Below are 17,894 nucleotides of genomic sequence, written 5' to 3'. Positions count from 1 at the left end.
GGAGGGTTCAGCAACTTGTCTGTGCACCTGAGGACTTGTGTCTGGCCTCACTGATATATGCAAACCCCCTCTGTCCATCGTCTGCACCCTCCAGCCCCCGGGGTTCCAGAGGTTTCTGGGCTCTGCTTTCTTGGTAGGTAGAAGTGGGAGTTTGGAGGTGGCCCCCGTCTGTGTCTGCACCCAGGCCAGGCTGCAGGCGCCCGGCCCTGCCTGGCCCAGCCCACGTGGACTGTACCCAGGTTCCCTGGCCCCACCCTACTTCAGCCCCATTCTCTTTTTCCTGTGGACGCTTTTGTCTTTGTATCTTTGCATTCTTTGTAAAGGAAATGTAATAAAATTCAAATGTTTTCGTCTCTGGCTGGTTGATTTTTCCTCTCTCTTCTGGCTTCCTGAGTGGTGCCAAAGTCCATCGACATCCTCTCAGGCACACACAGGGGCACCCCCATGCAGACATATAAACACACACGGACATGTGAATGTATCCTAAGTGCTCAGATGGACACGCAAAGGCCTTTGTGGTCATAAACCAGAAAATCTGTGGGAAGCCACTGGGCAGGTGGGCCTGTCCCCACCGAGGACTGATGACAGAAGCAGTGGGAATGAACTGAGATGTTTATTGTCCTTCCTGCTTGCTCCCTTCCCCCTCCCCCCCCACCATCCACAGGGAGGGAAAATGGTAGCCCCCACAGTCTCTCTCCCATCCTTGTTCCAGGGGATGCAGGGTACTGAGGATGTTGCATGGGGCCACCTGGTTGCCCTTGGCCTGAGGGCCCGCTGCTGTAGGGGCCCCAGCGGGTTCATCTCCTGCAGCCCTCCGGGCTGGGGGTTAGTGGTGTGGTATGTACAGGGGTTGGGGGGGCATTGGCCAGGAGCAGGTGGCCACCCCTTTCCTCTGCCTTTAGTTATGTTGCAGACGATAGGCCTCATAGTCTTCTGGAATGGTGTCTGCAAGATCAAGAGCCCCATGGGCCAGTGAGACTCGGGCCAGGACCTGTCCCTCCCCTCTCCCGGACACCGCAGAGTCAAGTCCTCGTTTTGCACCCAGGCTTTGACGCTTCCCCAGGAGCTATGGCCTCTTGGGCCAGGAGATACCTCTGGATTCCTGGGGTTCCCGTGGTTCCCCTTCCCAAGACTATGGTACTCTTCTCTGTTCCTGTGTCTCCTTCCCCCACCCATGGTTCTTTGTCCCCTGTCCATCTTCCCCTATGCCCCTCATACCATTACATCGGTAACGGAGATTGGCCCAAATAATGTTTTCCTGGGAAAAGCAGAAGACGCCGAGGCGGCCTCCTCGCATGGTCGTGTCCAGTACCACATTACTGTCAGCCACGAGCTCAGGCCCCTCGTAAAAGCGGACCCTAGGGTGGGAGGGGGCATGGGGCTCAGGCGGGTCCTTGAGAAGCCATCACCTCCCCCCCCCCAAACACACACCCTCAATACTGGGAGGGAGAGGGGGAGCTGGGCAGGGTAGGGAGGGAGCGAATGTCAGGGAAACCAGAAGTCCAAAAGGGGTGAATAGCTCTAGCCCTGGTCAGGGAAGGGACTAGAGTTTCAAATGAGACTGGAAACAGGGTCAGGGAGTTGTGGATTGGCTTTGGGTTTCAGGTTGAAGGGTTGTTTTTGGAGTCAAAGGTTAGAGGTTACAATTAGGGTTGGTTCCAGATCAAGGTCGGATTGGACTGGGATTGCAGCTAGAGTCAGGGTAGAAATTAGTGGTTGGCCCTCGGTTGGGCTAGGATGAGGCTAGGGTTAAGGTCAGGGTTAGGTTAGCCTTGATGATTGGGTTGAAGTGAGGGGTTAAAACTAATCAGGGTTGAAGGTGGAGGTTGGGTCATGCCTGGGGTTTGAGGCTCACCTGATGTAGCCCACTTGTGGCCGGTGCTGCAGGAACCATCGATAGGACGTCTTGTCCTTCCAGCCCACGTTCCTTGGGTCTTTCCAGAGGAGCTTCACCTGATCAGTTGTGTCCCCCGTGTGCCAGAGGGCATTCCTCAGCTGCTCTCCAGGCCCCGTGGACGACTTCACTGCCTAACCCCCACACCCCCACCCAACACAGAAATGTACATGAGTTGAGACTCAGAAGACCCAATTCAAATCCCAGCATAGCTACTTGTGGCTGTGAGCAAGACATTTAATGTCTCTGGGCCTCAGTTTCCTCATTGGCTAAATGATGGGGTTCGATTAAATGACCCTTCTTATTCTGCTCTGAGATCCTAAGACTAGGCTAAGCTGGGGTTGGGGCGTGGGGAAGGGGGCAGGGGTTACTCGGAAGAGGCAAAAATGTCAGATTTTGTTCCCCCACTCTCCTATAGACCTCTGGGTAGTAATTGGGATGATTTTTCAGTGATCCCAAAGAGGGAGGTTATGTGGGTACTGAAGCCGAGGTTGCTTTGGGAGGGAAGGAGGTAAGGGGGTGAAGTTTGGAGTTGAGATCAGGTTTTTGGTTACAGTATGGCAGAAGAGGGTAGAGAGGTTGGTGACTGTAGAATTACAATTTGGGAGTGAGCACAGGTGGGAAGATTTGGAGGGGGGAATCCTCAGGGGGTACTTTGGGGGTCCAGTTCAGCGGCCAGTGGGGGACCACTAGTGGGTAGATTTGGTGGCCTTGGGTTGAGTCTTTTTAGGGGCTCTTGGGAGTACGGAGATTTGGAATCTAGGAGGTCCTCTGGGCAGAGACAATCTAGGGGCTTCCTAGAGACTCTTGGGGGGTTAGTTTGAAGGCCTCTGGAGAGGTTTAGAGGGGTCTGGGGAAGAGGGCTCCTGAAGAATGGAAGTAGGGTGCCGGGGGAGAGGTTCATAAGTCCCTGGGGTGTTGTTTGAGGGTCCCTTGGAGAAGTTTGGGGAGCCCACCTTGAGCTGGATCCCAGGTTCAGCCACAGCTCTGAAGGGATTCGCCTGCCAATATGTCTGTTCCATCTGCTTCCACATGACCACGTAGAAGCTGGAACTGTCCTGGTAGCCAAAGATGAGGCCAGCATAATCGTCATCTGTGAGGGTGTTCACATGGAATGTGCCTTCGAAGTCCACGCCGTTGAAGGCTGTGTAGCCTGGAAGGGAGAGAGGACGGTATTCAGAGAAGGGACTGGGCTCAGCATCAGGGAAGCCCCAGCCTCAGTCCCAAACACCCTGCCTTTGCCCTGTGCTTACCCACAGCCAGTCCTGGGTCACTGTTCATCGTCTGCACGATCTCCATCCCCTGCGGAAGGTGAGATGGGTAGGAAAGACTGAGGTTGGGCTCTGCCCCACCGACAGCTGCCGTGCCCCTACCCCTTCCCAGCCCCTTCTCCTAAGGCATCGCCAGTTCCTTCGCATTCCTCTGTCGGCCTCAGGCCTCGCCCTTGGACAAATAAGCAGACCTGGTTGAGAACCACCCAGTTGGGGTCTATCTGCGCGTCTCCTTCGGGGTCCAAAACAACAGTCTGGAAGGCACGGAAGTCCGTGAGGGTGACTTCTGCGTTCTCCGGGCACACGTCAATTTTGTCCACGACCTTGTCAGCATCAAAGTCATCCTGACACACGTCACCCACGCCATCCCCTGCAGACCGGAAGGTGAGGCAAGGGCTGAGATTCCAGGTCCGAGATCAGGCTGGAGACATCCATCCCTTTGGTTCTCGTAACTCATGACCGTACACTCTCCTCCCTCTTCCCAGCCCAAAGCCTGGCTTCATCTCCTTCCCATCCTACACCCCCTCAGTCCTCTGTCTGGAGCTCCTTTCTCTCCTTGGAATGGCCTCTGACCGCCCCTAACCTCCCACAGACACCTCTCCCCTGTCCCACCCTCATCTTACCGTCAACGTCCTCCTGGTTCGGGTTGGGGACAAGACGACAATTGTCCGGTCCCGGGGCACGGCTGTCTGGGATTCCATCATTGTCATCATCATCATCGCAGTCATCGCCTTGCCCATCCTTATCGGTGTCCTGCTGTGAGCTATTGGGCACCGTGGGGCAGTTGTCCCGAGAGTCCTGGTGCCCGTCGCCATCTCTGTAGGAAGGCAGGTCCGGCTGTCTCCCCACACCCTCACGCCTCTCTGCTGTGCGCTTTCCTAACCATGTTATTCTCCACCCCTAGTGCCCTCGCCCAACTGGGCCTCCCTCCACCCAGGTGTATAGACCCCCGTCTCCTTACTGGTCCTGGTCACTGTCACACGCATCCCCTACTAGGTCATGATCCACATCTTTCTGAGAAAACAAAACCCACGAAGTGTTTGAAGAGCCGGTCATGTACTGAGCTCCTCCCAACTAAGCCTTTCCTATGAGGCCACCAGCTAGCCACTCTGGGAACTTTGCATCTATTCTCTGAGGGCCAGGCTGAGGGGCTCATCTCATGAAGAAAAGGGGAGTGGGGAATCTACTCTGATCAGGGAGTGGGGAGGGGTCTAACCTGATCATCAGCAGGAGCTTTGGACCAGTTCCCAGATTGGAAGAGGGGAAGTCGTCTAACCTGGGCAGGGACCAGGGAGTGGGGTATCACTAGGGGCTAAAAATTCTAAATTGGCTGTGGAATGGGACAGGAGTCTAATCTGCTCAGGGATAGAGAGGCTTTGACCTGGTCAGGACCTGGGGGCTTTGGAAGGTTCTAGCCTGATCATCTAGTCTCACCTGGTCAGGAGACTTACCTGGTCAGCATTGCTTTTCTGTGGACAGTTATCACAGGCATCTCCTACCCCATCTCTATCACTGTCCCGTTGGTCCGGGTTGGGGGTCCTCGGACAGTTGTCAGCGGCATTCCGGATCCCTGAGGAGAAGAAGAGAGGTGCTACCCCCAGGAGGGGCCGGTGCTGGTGCTAGTTTGGGGAGGATGTGGGGAGGTGAAGGAGGTAGCCACTAGAAGTAACCTTAAGCTGGAGGACCCTGGGAGCCTGGTGGACCAGCCTCTTGGGCAGGTCAGACCATCCCAGACAGATGTGGGCTCTTAGAGACAGCTCTGAAAGAGCCCTGGACTAAACCAGGAGATGATAGGAATCAAAACTCTCACGCTAGCTGTGAGACCCTGGGCAAGTCATTTCTCTTTTACAAGTCTCAGTTTTCTCATCTGAAATGGGAGGAATAATAGCACCTACCTCATATGGTTGTTCTAAGAAAAAAACATGGAAAGCACTTTGCACCCTAAAGCATTATATGAATATTAGTTCTTATTGTTGTTCTTATTACAAAGGTCTAGTTTTTTCAGATCCTTAAAAATCGCTTTTCATATACTTTGCTTCCTCTTGAATTTCCATTCTCTCTCTCCTTCTGGAGTCTGTCTACACCTGCTGCCTCCACTTTCTTACCACCAGAATATTCAGCAAGAATTTATTAAATATTTAATGTATTTGAGACACTGTGCTAAGTGCTGTGGGTACAAGACAAAAATGTGGATCTTTGCCCTTAAGGAGCCTCCAGTCTGGGAATCTGGGTCCCATTCCCAATGCTCCCCTGAAACTGCTTCCCTAAAGTTACCAAAACCCAGGGGTCTCCCTGTGCATCCTAAAGTTTGTTGGGGGGCAGCGAGGTGGTGAAGAGGATAGAGCACCAGCCCTGAAGTCAGGAGGACCTGAATTCAAATCTGGCCTCAGACCAAACACTTGAGACTTACTAGCTGTGTGACCCTGGGCAAGTCACTTAACCCCAATTGCCTTAAAAAAAAAACAACAAGGTTTGTTGGACACTCAGCTCCAACTCTTGGGCGTCCCACTGACATTCCTAATACCTAGCTGGCCTTTAAATAGAGCCCTTTAGGGTTTGCCAAGTGTTTTACATATGTTACTTCATTTGATCCTCACAACTCTGAGAGGTAGAGGCTATTATGCTCATTTTACAGATAGCTAAACTGAGACTGAGAGAGGTTAAATGGCAGCTAGGAAGTGTCAGAGATGGGATTTAAACTCAGGTCTCTCTCTTTCCCTCCCAGTTCATCAATCTGTCCTCTATGCCCTTACTTAAATAGGCATCCTCTTCTCTTACCTGTCAAACCTGTCCTTACACTCCTTCCATGTGAGCATCCCCCAAGACTCTGACATCGGCCTTCTTTGTACGGAATCACAGGATTTGAGATTTGTCAGCTCTACTCTAACCTCAGAGACCATCTGGTCCAGCCCATAGCTGAAAAAGATTCACCTTTATGCTACTAATCTTTCTCCCAACATCCAGGCTCCAATCTCCAATCTCCAATAAGACATGTTGAGCAGACAGCCAGAAGACATCTGAAACTGAACTCATTTTGCCCCTGCCCCCTGCCCCCTGCCCCCAGCCCTTTCAAACTTCCTGTTACTGTCAAGAGCCCTGCCATCTTCCTAGTCCCTCATATTCAAATCCTACTTCGTCCCTCTCTCGTGGCCTCCCAACCATATTTAATCTGTTACCAAAGCCTATTGATTTCACCTTTTTGAGTTTCGTAACATCTCAAAGTTATCCCAGATTGAGCTCAGCGCTCTAGATGTGGCCAGACCCTAACAGAGGACGGTGGGAACTCCAGGCTCCCGCAGCCCAAGGTCATATTCACTTTCTAGGCCACCGTATCACACTGTGGACTCATACTGAGCTTGCAGTCCACTAAAACCCTCAGATCTTTTTCAGAGAAACTGTTAATGGCCACTATCCCTCCATCGTGTACTTGGGAACTTGTGTTCACCCCATGCCTGGACTATTGCAGTAGCCTGCTCTTAGGTCTGCCTGCCGTAAGTCGAAATGCCTACTCCAGTCCATCTACCACTCAGCTGTCAAAGTCATCTTTCTAAAGTACAGCTCTGACCATGTCACCTCCCCTATGCAATAAACTGCAGTGGCTCCCTATTACTTCCAGGATCAAAGAGAATCTCTTCTGTTTGACTTTTAAGGTCCTTTGTAACCTGGGCCCTCCCTACCTTTCCAGCCCTTTTTCCGTCCTACTCATAGCCAGTGACCCTGGCCTCTGGGCTGTTCCTCTCACAACACCCTCCATCTCCAGACTCCAGGCATTTTCCCTGGCTGTCCTCATACCTGGAATGCTCTCCCTGCTCGTCTCTGCCTCCCGGCTTCCTCTGAGTTCAACCATCTAGACTTACATGAACTGACGCTGAGTGAAATGAGCAGCACCAGGAGAATGTTGCACACAGTAACAGCCACATTGTGTGATGACTGACTTTGATAGACCTAGTTCTTCTCAGCAATGCAAGGATCTAAGACATCTCCAAAAGACTTATGATGGAAAAGGGTAACCACATCCAGAGAAAGAACTATGGAGTCTGAATGCAGAGGGAAGCATAGCATTTTCATTTTTTTTTGTTTTTTTTTTTCTTTCTCAAGGTTTTTCCCTTTTGCTCTGATTCTTCTTTCACAACATGACTAATGTGGAAATTCATTTAACTGTTTAACATGATTGCATATGTATAACCTATATCAGATTGCTGTCTTTGGGGAGGGGAGAGGGAAGAGAGGGAGGGAGAAAAATTTGGAACCCAAAATCTTACCAAAATGAATGTTGAAAACTGTCTTTACATGTAATTGGAAAAAAATAAAATACTATTAAGAAAAATAAATAAATAAAATTCTACCTTCTGCAGAAGTCTTCCGAAGGCTTCCTTAATGCTAGCTTTCTAGTGACTTTCTTCTGTTGATTATATCCGATTTAGTTCATATATATCCTGTTTGTTATTTATATGTATAAAAAGACCTGAAAGGTCTTTGAGGCCGGGGATCATGTGTTTGCTCTTCATTGTACCCCAGCATTTAGCACAGTGCCTGGTAAGTGCTCAATAAATGCTTGGCGACTGTTTGTTGACTGACTGTTCTCTGTTTTCAGCACCCTATCAGTTGCATGAGTTTGAGGTCTATCCAGTGGGCCAGGTCCGAGGCCATGGGAGGGACGGAAAGGGTCGCATGGGCCTTGTCAGCTCCCCACCCCCACCCCTTCTGCTCCAAGCCAAACTCACGGTCCCCATCAATGTCATCATCGCAGGCATCCCCGCGACCATCCTGGTCCGTATCCCGCTGGTCATCATTCTTGTCCGCACGACAGTTGTCACAGGCATCGCCCCACTTGTCTTCATCAGTATTTCGCTGGTCTGGATTCCGAACCAGGACGCAGTTATCCTGGAAGGGGAGGGGAGGAGGAGGAGCATTGTGGGGATGCTTCGAATCTGACCTCCCCCTCTCTCCCCTCCTTCCCAGGTCCATCCCCCAAGTTGCTTTTCTTGCTCCTCCACCCCATCCTGCATCTCACCTGCTCATTTAGGACTCCGTCCCCGTCGGCATCTGGGTCACAGGCATCCCCAATACCGTCTTTGTCCACATCCTCTTGGCCCGAGTTGGGCACCTTTAGGCAGTTATCCTGGGGAAGGATGAGGGTGTAAGCCTGGGAGGAGACAGAAGCCTGGGGGCTGGGGCAGAAGGGCAAGGGAGGAAGCGGTGGGGAGATCAAGAGACCTGAGGTCAGAAAAGTCTTCTGTACCAGGAGTGTGGGGGGCATGTCTGGGTCACAGATTATTTGACAAAGATCAAGGGACTTCAGTGGGCCACAAGTAGCAGAGAGACAGATTTCAGCCTAGTGTAAAGACTTCCAAATTGTATTATAAAGTAGCAATCATCAAAACTGCTTGGTACTGGCTAAGAAATAGAGTGGTGGATCAATGGAATAGGTTAAGTATGTAAAAACTCCCTGATGATCCGAGCTGTCCAGTGGTCGAATGAGCTGCCTAGAAAGGTAGTGAGCTCCCCATCACTGCAAGTCTCCAACCACAGACACTGTATGACTTCCGACCAGGGATATTTCAGAGGGAAGCCCTGCTTGGGTGGCAGTTGTGCTAGGTGGCCTCTGCAGCCCCGTCCACCTGCGGTATCCTCTTAAGGGCAGGTAAAGGAGGGAAAGGTTTAGAGGGAGGAATGATATCGCGTCAGGGTCTGGATTCTGGTAGACTGAGAGAAGGGGGCAGCCAAGAGGACAGTAGAGGGAGGGGCCCCTTCTCCCAGCCCACCTTTCGGCACTTCCTGTCTGGGCACCGTAGCTTCTCGTCTGGAAAGCCGTCCAGGTCGGTGTCCTTACCACATACGAGCCCATTGCCAGCCCAGCCCACTGCGCACTGCAAAGGAAAAGCAGACTCAGGTGTCCGTCCACCCTGCGCCTTCCCAGCCCAGGCTTCTGGAGCCTACACACACACACACACACACACACAGAGGCACACTCCCTGTGACTCTTCCCCTTCCAGCTTGCCCTCCCAGACATTCCCCTCCCCTTCCCCACCCTCCTCCAGCTCAGTCCCTTCGTGAGCTCCCAGCCTGAACCTCACAATGCACCCACAAAGCCTGTCTTCCAGGGCCAACAATGAAAGGACCTCACACATATGTGCATCCCTTAACACGGGTGTCTTCCTATGGCCCTTCTCTGCCTCTCACCCCATCCCCTCTCCTCAGACACCAGCACCCCTTACTTATGTGCGTGCCCTACCCACACACACTCCCCCACCCCGTAGGCCCAGGCCTCACCACACATGAGGTAGAGCCGTCCCTCTCCAGGATACAGTCAGCATTTTCATGACAGGGACTGGGCTCCCCGTTAGGACACAGCCGTTGGACTCGCCTCCGGCAGCCAGAGGCCTGATCCCCCACAAAGCCTGGCTTGCAGGGCCCACACTGGAAGGATCCCTGCCTCAGGACCCAGGGGAAGGGAAAGCATTAATGACTTGGCCCTGGGACTCTTCCTTCCCCCCTGCAGACCTTGGGGTTCCCTCCTCTGCCCATCTCCTCCTGGGGGTACTCCCTGCTCCTGCTACCCCTTCTTCCTTCCCCAGATGCCTTCGGCCTGGCTCCATTTTCCCATCTTCCCACACTGCTCCCCACTTCTTCACCCCCTCATCCCCACTTTCCCCTTGTCCCTCCCTACTCTCCCGGGCCCATTCCCTTCCCCCTCACCCGAGTGTTGGTGCACACAGAGTTGGGGACACAGTTGTGCTGGCCAGTCTCGCACTCATTGATGTCAGTGCAAACCTGGAGTGGGAAGCATGAGTCATGATTATACCTGAAGACCCCAATTCTAATCCTTTCCCCTGCCCCCATTCAATCTTCAGGCCACAGAATCTCAGAGCTAGAAGGGACTTTAGAGACAGTGTAATGCAATCGGTATCTGAATAGGAATCTTCTCTACAACACTTCCGACAGTTGTTCATCTAATCTCCTTTTGAACACCTCTAGTGACAGGGAACTCACTACCTACAAGGCAGCTCATTTCTTTTGGATACCTCTGATATTTAGGGCCTTTTTCTTATCTATTTACATTCTATTCTATCATTTCAATTCATTCCCAGCTCTCCATCCCCATCTTTGCTCAGGTATATCATCCCCTACTGTCTGGAATTTCTATTCCTTTTAACTGGTTACCCAAGCTCTCTTCTCTCCCTCTTTAAACTCCATTCCCAGAGGCTGTTCTTACTCCCTCCCAGCCATCCTTGCCTGTCAAACCCTAACCCGTTCAACCTTCAAGGCCCAGCCAGAATATGGTGTAAAGGATCTAATTCCTCAGTGCCTGCCTGGCCCAGTAGAACCCTGGATTGGAAGTCCAGAGACCTGGATCCAAGTATAGGCAATGCCACTGGCTAGCTGCGTAGCCCTGGGCCTTGGCGCCGTGATCTGCAAAAATGAGGCGCTTAGACTTTATAATTTCTACAAGTTTTCCCAGCTCTCACGTTCTATGATCCCTCCAGCTCTGATACTGTGTTCTTAGGGTCCTCCCAGTTCTGACATCCTGAGTTCCAAGGGCCCTCGCAGCTTTGACATACTGTGTTCTCGGAGCCTTTTCAGTTCTCATGTTATATTCAGTTTTAAACTCTGCCTCCTCCTCCCCTAATGCTAAAGCACTGGAAGCCACCCCTCCCTCCGGTTAACCTCCCCCCCCCACAGACCCCGCTTTGCCCTCTCATGGTCTGCATCAGTGTATGGTGAGAGATATACAGACCCAAGGAGACAGACACAGACTCCCACACCCCTAGGGACATACATCAGGCATGCTCACCTGCTTGTTGGCCTTGGCGAAAGCCAGGCCCACGCCCTCGTGGGGGGGACCGCTGTATCCAGGGGGGCAGGCTTCACAGCGGAATCCCGGGCTGGTGTTGATGCAGCGGACCCGGGGGTAGCAGGGGTTCGCGTTACACTGGGAGAGGGATGCGCCAGGTAAGGAGCGCGGGAGTCACCTAGGACTAGCCCAGGTCCCCCAGACGCATCACCCTCTTCGGAGCCTCTCCTGCCCCCAGCCCAAATCCAACCCACCTCGTTCACGTCGGTACAATGAGATCCGTTGCCTGAGTAGCCTGGAGGGCAGGGCCCACAGCGGAAGCCGCCGCCCGGGGTGTCCGTGCAGGTGACGCCAGGGAAGCAGGAGTCGGGCTCACAACGGCTCAGCGGCCGCACGCTAGTCCACGGGCTACTCACCGGCTGCATGCCTGGTTGGACCGGGCAAACGGGGCAGAGCCCAATCAGGGGCAACACCCCGCAAGCCTCCCGATTCCCCTCCCCCCGCGCCCGCCCCACCCCGCTCCATCCAGTGCTCTGGGCCACACTGGCCGTGACACAGTCTCTGTCTGCAGTGCTTTTACTAACTGTGATTCTGTTTGTCTGTGCCTGCGTCTGTCTCTGTCTCCATGTCTCTGAATGTATCTCTATGTCCGTATATCTTTCTATGTCTGTGTCCGTCTATGTCTTTCTCTCTGCGTGTCTGTGTCTATCTCTGTGTGTGTCTGTGTCTCTGTCTATGTCACTGTCTGTGTATCTGTCTGTCTTTCTCCCTGTTTCTGTCTGTGACTATGTCTCTGTGCCCGTCTACATGTTTTCTTCTGTATCTCTCCTTCTCTGTGTCTCTGTTTCTCTCTGTGCCTGTGTTCTGTGTCTCTTTTCTGCGCCTCTGCTTTTATAACTATTTATGCGCCTTTTTTTTTCTGTACCGTCAGTCTGTCTGCTCTCTCTCTCCCTACACTGATCTAACTTTCTGGTGTCTAATTGCTCTTTTTGTCTTCCTCTCCCTCCCAGTCTCTATTTCTAGGTATCTGTCTCATTTCCCCCCCTTCTATGTCTCCTTCCTCTGCCTATCTCAGCTTTCCATTTCTCTGTCTCTTTTGTCCGTTTTGTCTTTCTGCCGCTCCTGTTTCTTTCTCTGTCTTTCTATGTCTGCTTTTCTTGCTCGGGCTTTGTCCCCCATCCCATCCCTTGGGCTCTCACCACAAGCATCGCATTCCATCACTGTGTTCTTCAGGAAAGTGATTTCTTTAATCTGGAAGAAGCGATGAGGAAGAGAATTTGTGTGCGGGGAGGAATGAGGGAGGTTCGGGTAACCACAGCCTACCTTGATGAGAAGGACCCCAGAGAAGGGAAAAGGAGCTGCGCCTCCCCCGCCCTTCCCGCCATGAAAAGCTAGCACTCGACTGTTTCCATTCAGGTCGTGGGAGGAAAGAAAGCCCTGGGGCTCTGGGAGACCCGGGCACCCCGGCCGCCTCCTCACCTGCTGTTTCAGGAGCTCCCGCACCTCCTGCAGCACCAAATTGGTCTCCTTCATTTCCCGGAGCATCTGAGGCGCCACGTCTCCCCCTGAGCAGAGAGAGGCGCTGTTGTAGTGCTGGGAGAAGCCTGGGGGTATTGGGGTATCTAGGAAAGGCGTTGCCTTTGTAGGGGGGATTCTAATACCAGGATTCTAGGGAGGCGGGCAGGAGCTGTGCTGAGGACTCCATCATCTTGGGGAGACACCTGGGTCCTTGGGAGGGACCGGGGACCCGACTGAGGGCTCAGATGCTTTCACCAGGGGCCGTGGGAGGAGGGGGAGCGAGGGCTGAGGTGAAGGAGGTAGTGGAAAGGGTTAGGGACTCAGGTGGAAGCAAGAGACTGAAGCTCAATCCGCTGTCAGGTGGGCGGAAGAGGCCCGAAGCTCTGCTCCCCCTCAATGTGTGGCCTTTCCTTGTGCGCCTGTGCCCCCCCCAACCACATCTCTATCACTTAGCCCTCGGCCTAGGGGAGTGTGCCTTAGTCTTGGCTTTCTAGCTTAGAGGGTTGGCCAGGCTGCTTGGAACCTCAGCCTGGCACTCTCTGACCGAGGTCGCTATGCCTGTCTCTGGGGTGAGGGTTGGGGTGAGGGAGAGCACCCTTCCCAGGGCCCTGAGACCCTTCCAAACTAAAGTAGTTCAGAGAAACCAAGGATGCTGGAGCTCTAAGGGGAACGGGATGGGCTAGCCCTGGGCACGGAGGTTGTCCCCACAACCTCACAGCTTCCCAGGGCTCAGTGAATGTTGAACCATGCACTGAGAACCACACCCCCATACTGGCTGCAGAGGTTTAGGGTGTGGTGCGAAGGTACCAGTTAGCATTGTCTAGGAATGCTCCCTCCGAACTCCTTGGGGTATCCCCAACCCAAATCTTAGGCCTGGAGGGGACCTTCAAGTTTGCTCAGGTCTGTGGATACAGAATGGGACCTGAACCGCAAGAGCCGAGCAATCGGCTCCAGATGTGAGGGCTAGTGGCGCCCGGGGATCCCCAAACGCCGCTTACCCACTGGTGCCTGTCTCTGACCGGTGACGAGGTGGCAAGCGAAGGCGAGAAGCAGCCCACAGGAGGGAGATAAGGGCATGGCTGCGACTGGGGCCGCGCCCAGGTCCTGGGGAGTGGGGTCTCTGTGTAAAGCGAGTGGGGCTGCGCTGAGCTCTGTCTGGCTCCGTCTCTGGCCTGGGATCCCGTAAGACTTAGACGGCGGCGGCTCTTCTTCTGTGCGCTCCCTCCCTGCGCTATTTATGGAAGCCGATCCTCTTCTCCTTGGCCCCGGGTCCGGGGCTCCGGACGTCACGGCGGGACAGTCCAACCCTGCCCAGCCCCTGAGCCGCTGCAAACTTGCCAGAGGTAAACAGGCGGCGATGCAGTCATCGGAGGAGCGCCCCGCCCCGCCCCACCTGGCACCGCCTTGGGGGACGCGCTGCCTGCTCAGTTTCTGGCCTCGCTGGCTCGGGGGACCCTCTACCCCATCCCATTACCATATATTCTGCAGAGAGGTGCCTCCTGGAGCCACCGCTGAGCACCTGGCGCCTTTGCGCCTACTCCTTGGGACAGAGACTTTCCACCACTCCACCGACTGAGCCGATGCCAGCCCACCAAAGTGGGGGAAGTCGAGTGGTTCAGAGCTGAGCTGGCAGCAGGGGGCGCGCGGGGACCCTGGGTCTCCCTCTCTGGGGATCAGGGAAGGTGGGCGTCCCCCATCTTCCATCACCTCTTTCACATTCTGCCATCCCCCACCCTTTGCCCCTGCCGTAAGCTTGCGCTGACCTTTCCCCAGCCCTATAGACAACTGGACCAGATAGATGGACCCCACTCGAGACACTGAGAATGCTGTGATTTAATGGATCCCCGCTGTTGGCTGGGTACACTGTTGACCTTTGGCACTGCCCCTTCCTCCATCTGGACAAGAGTAGATTGAGCACTAACCTTTCTGTGTCACTGGAACCACTATCCTCCCAGTCTCCCAGGCTGAACGCCAATCCCCCCTATACACACACACTCCTCACATCCAATCAGTTCCCAAATCCTGTTCATCGGATTTCTTACAGCTGCCTCCCCACCCCTCTTTCTCTTGCACCAACCTCCTCAGGGGCCTCTCCACCCCTCATACTCTCCTGAATCTAACTCCAACTACACAGACTATAGAGTCATCTTACCAGAATCCTTTCATTCTATCCCCAGGTGTTTAGCACAGTGCCTGGGTATAGTAGATCCTTTAAAAATGCCAATTGACTGACTGATTGACTGAAACTATGATTACCTGTGTCTATCCAACTTCCATGGTTCCCTATATATGCTGGAGAAAGTCCAAGTTCTTCCATCTGGCATTCAATACCCTCCACAGTCTGACCCTAACTACAGGGTCAGACTACAACTTCTCTGCTCCCCTTCATGCCCCATCCCATTTGTCCAAACCCAACGTATGTTCCATAAAACACACTTTTCTGTACCAGCCTACACTATCTTCCTTCACCTTTGGCTTTGCCTGTTACAATCAGGCCCATTTTTTGACACTTGAATCAATGCCATTTCCTCCAGGAAGACTTTTGCATTCCTGCTATAGCTTGCCTCCCTGACCTTTGAAACGTTCCCTGTTTATAAATGTCATTTGTCTGTGTTATATTCTGTCTTGTATTTACGTTCTGTACATCCCATTCTCACACAGTGCTAAGTTTGTGCAAGTACCCAGCTTGGAGTCAGGAGAACCTGAGTTCATATGCTACTTGTTTGGTCCTGGCTAAGTCACTTCACTACATCAGCCTTTGTGGATTTGTAAAATGAGGGGGTTGGAATCAATAGCCTCTAAGGTCCCTTTCAGCTCTAGATATATGGCTCTATGAAGAGTATGAGCCCCGTGAATACAGCCACCTTCATGGTTCAGGAGGGGAGAGGGGTGAGAAGTGAGAGGATATGGGAGAGTGCAGATTGGACGGGGAGGGAGAAAGAAAGGCTTTGGGATGAAAGAGATGAAGGAGAAGGAAAGGGAGGAAGAGAGCTTGGGGAAGGAGAGGGAGGAAAAGAGAATGGGGAGGGAAAAGATATGGGAGAGTAGGATTGACCTGGGTGGGAAAGAGGAGAGGAAGGAAGTGAGGAGAGGAGAGATGAAAGGAAGAAGAAAGGAGGAGAAAGGATGGGGAGAAATAGGGGATAAGGAAGGAGAGGAGATAGGAAAGTGGGGATTGGACTGGAAGGAAGATGAGGTGGGGAGAGAGGAAATGAGGGAAGAAGAAAGGGAAGAGAAAGGGTATAAGGAGAGATATAGGAGAATGGGAATTGGTCTCAGAAAGAAAAGATTGAGCAGGAAGAGTGGAGAGGAGATGTCAGTCAATAAACATTTATAAAGCCCCTACTATGTGCCAGGAACTGTGCTAAGTTCTGGAGAGAGACAAAAGATAGTTTCTGCCCTCAAGGAGCTCATGATCTGATGGAGGAGGCAACAAGCAGACAGATATGTGCAAACAAGCTATATACAGGATGAATAGGAAATCATTAAAGCCAGAAAGGCACCAGAACTGGGAAAGATTGGGAAGCCTCTGGGTAGATTGGAAAAGGCTTCCTGCAGAGTGTGGGGTTTTAGTTAGGACTTAAGCCAGGAAAGTCAGTAGGTGGAGTTGAGGAAGGAGAACATTTCAGGTATGGGAGACAATCAGAGAACATGCCCAGAGTCTAGAGATGGAGTGTCTTATTCCTGGAACAACCAGGAGGCCAGTTCACTGAATTGAAGACTATATGTTGGGGAATAAGGTGTAAGAAGACTGGAAAGGTAGAAGGAGGCTAGGGCATGAAAGGCTTTGAATGCCAAACATTTGATCTTAGGGGTACTAGGGAGCTGGTGGAGTTTATTGAGGGGGTGTGGAGGTGGAGGGGATGACATGATCAGACCTGTGCTTTAGGAAAATCGCTTTAGTGACTGAGTGGAGGATAGACTGGAGTGGGGAGAGAATTGAGGCAGACAGACCTCAGGCACCCCTGCCCCCCGCAGCTATTGCAATAATCCAGGAGTGAGGTGATGAGGGTTTGCACTAGAGGGGTGGCAGTGCCAGAGGAGAGAAGGGGCTGTATTTGAGAGGTGTTGCAAAGGTGTAATCAACAGGCTTTGGCGACAGCTTGGATATGGGGGGGTGAGTGATTGTGAGGAATCCAGGACATCCCTAGGTTGTGAGCCTGAGGGATGGGAAGATGGTGGTGTCCTCCACAGGAATAGGGAAAGTAGAGGGAAAGGTAATGAGTTCAGTTTTGGATCTGCTGAGTTTCAGCTATCTACTGGACATCCAGTTGGAGATGTCTGAAAGACAACTGGAGATGAGAGATTGGAGGTCAGCAGAAAGATTAGAGCAGGAAAGGTAGATTTGAGAATCATCAGCATAGAGATGGTGATTAAATCTGTGGGAGCTGATGACATCACCAAGTGAAATAGTACAAAGGGAGAAGAGAAGAGGGCCCCGGACAGAGATCTGAGGGACACCTATGGTCAGAGAGGGTGATCTGGAGGATCCAGCACAGGAGACTGAGGAGCAGTGGTCAGAGAGGTAGGAGGAACACCAAGAGAGTGTGGTGTCCCAAAAATCTAGAGAAGAGAGTATCAAGGAAGACAGTGACCCACAGTGTCAAAGGCTGCAGAGAGAGAGGTCAAGGGGAATGAGGACTGAGAAAAGACCATTGGGTTTGTCAACTAAGATCGTGGGTAGCTTTAGAGGGATCAGTTTGGGTAGCATGATGAAGTTGGAAACCATATTGCAAGGAATGAAGAAGAGTGAGAAGAGAGAAAGTGGAGGTGCCTGTTGTAGATATCCTTTTCAAGGAGTTTTGCCTCAGAGGGCAGAAGAAATGGAGGCAGATAGTTGTGTGCTTAGCACAGGGGAGGAAGGATCGAGTGAGGGCTTTCTGAGGATGGGGGAGACATGGGCATGTTTGTAGGCAGTAGGAAATGAGCCAGTAGACAGGAAAAGATTAAAGGATAAGGTGAGGATGACGGAGGGGGCAATCTATTGGAGGAGGTGAGATGGAATGAGATCATTTGTGCAGATAAAGGGGTTAGCCTTGGTAAGGAGCGAGGCCACCTATTCATATGAGAGGTCAAGAAGGAGATGGAGGCCAAAGGCATATGAGTGGCCTGAGAGGAAGAGGAGAGAAGAGGGCCTTCATCCAGGGGGCAATGAGGGCATTCACCCTACTGAGTTTTGATCCTGTCGGTCCTTTCAAGGACTCTTGTCAGGCACTGGGGACAAGGGAATTCCCCTTTGAACTCGGACTTCTTCATTTTTCTAAGAACAAAAAAGGATGTGGGTTCCTGGGTTATTTTGTCTTGTTTTGTTTTTCTTGTTCCTTTTTCTGAGCTACACTGGGGAAAAGAGAAGGATCAAAGAAGGGATAGGACAGACACTGCTTCCATCGGGCTGGACAGTGGTAAGACAATGACA

General features: G+C 52.4%; 1 protein-coding gene across 1 annotated transcript; it reads right to left on the bottom strand.

Moving 5' to 3' along the window:
• Positions 1-619: 619 nt before the first annotated feature.
• Positions 620-13,633, bottom strand: COMP (cartilage oligomeric matrix protein). Its single transcript, XM_021008949.2, has 19 exons — positions 13,477-13,633; positions 12,440-12,525; positions 12,160-12,211; positions 11,215-11,387; positions 10,961-11,098; positions 9,865-9,939; positions 9,439-9,597; positions 8,931-9,035; positions 8,180-8,287; positions 7,890-8,049; positions 4,617-4,735; positions 4,127-4,179; positions 3,789-3,982; positions 3,357-3,535; positions 3,148-3,196; positions 2,851-3,047; positions 1,856-2,028; positions 1,219-1,358; positions 620-945 (listed from the first exon to the last, which is right to left on the bottom strand). The coding sequence occupies exons 1-19, from the start codon at positions 13,553-13,555 to the stop codon at positions 899-901; spliced, it is 2,286 nt and encodes a 761-aa protein (XP_020864608.1). The 5' UTR covers positions 13,556-13,633; the 3' UTR covers positions 620-898.
• Between the last annotated feature and the right edge of the window lie 4,261 nt (positions 13,634-17,894).

The sequence above is a fragment of the Phascolarctos cinereus genome, unplaced genomic scaffold, assembly GCF_003287225.1.
Source record: "Phascolarctos cinereus isolate Bilbo 61053 unplaced genomic scaffold, phaCin_HiC Scaffold_4;HRSCAF=312, whole genome shotgun sequence".
NCBI lineage: Eukaryota > Metazoa > Chordata > Mammalia > Diprotodontia > Phascolarctidae > Phascolarctos > Phascolarctos cinereus.
The sequence above is the reverse complement of the archived record's forward strand: the minus strand, read 5'-3'. Positions and strand labels throughout refer to the sequence as shown.

Excerpts from the sequence above, each read along its gene's own strand:
- COMP (XM_021008949.2), bottom strand. The coding sequence starts at position 13,555 with ATGCCCTTATCTCCCTCCTGTGGGCTGCTTCTCGCCTTCGCTTGCCAC. Across the intron at positions 12,212-12,439 it reads GGGAGCTCCTGAAACAGCAG|ATTAAAGAAATCACTTTCCT; the intron begins GTGAGGAGGCGG and ends CGCTTCTTCCAG. Across the intron at positions 946-1,218 it reads TCTCCGTTACCGATGTAATG|ACACCATTCCAGAAGACTAT; the intron begins GTATGAGGGGCA and ends TTGATCTTGCAG.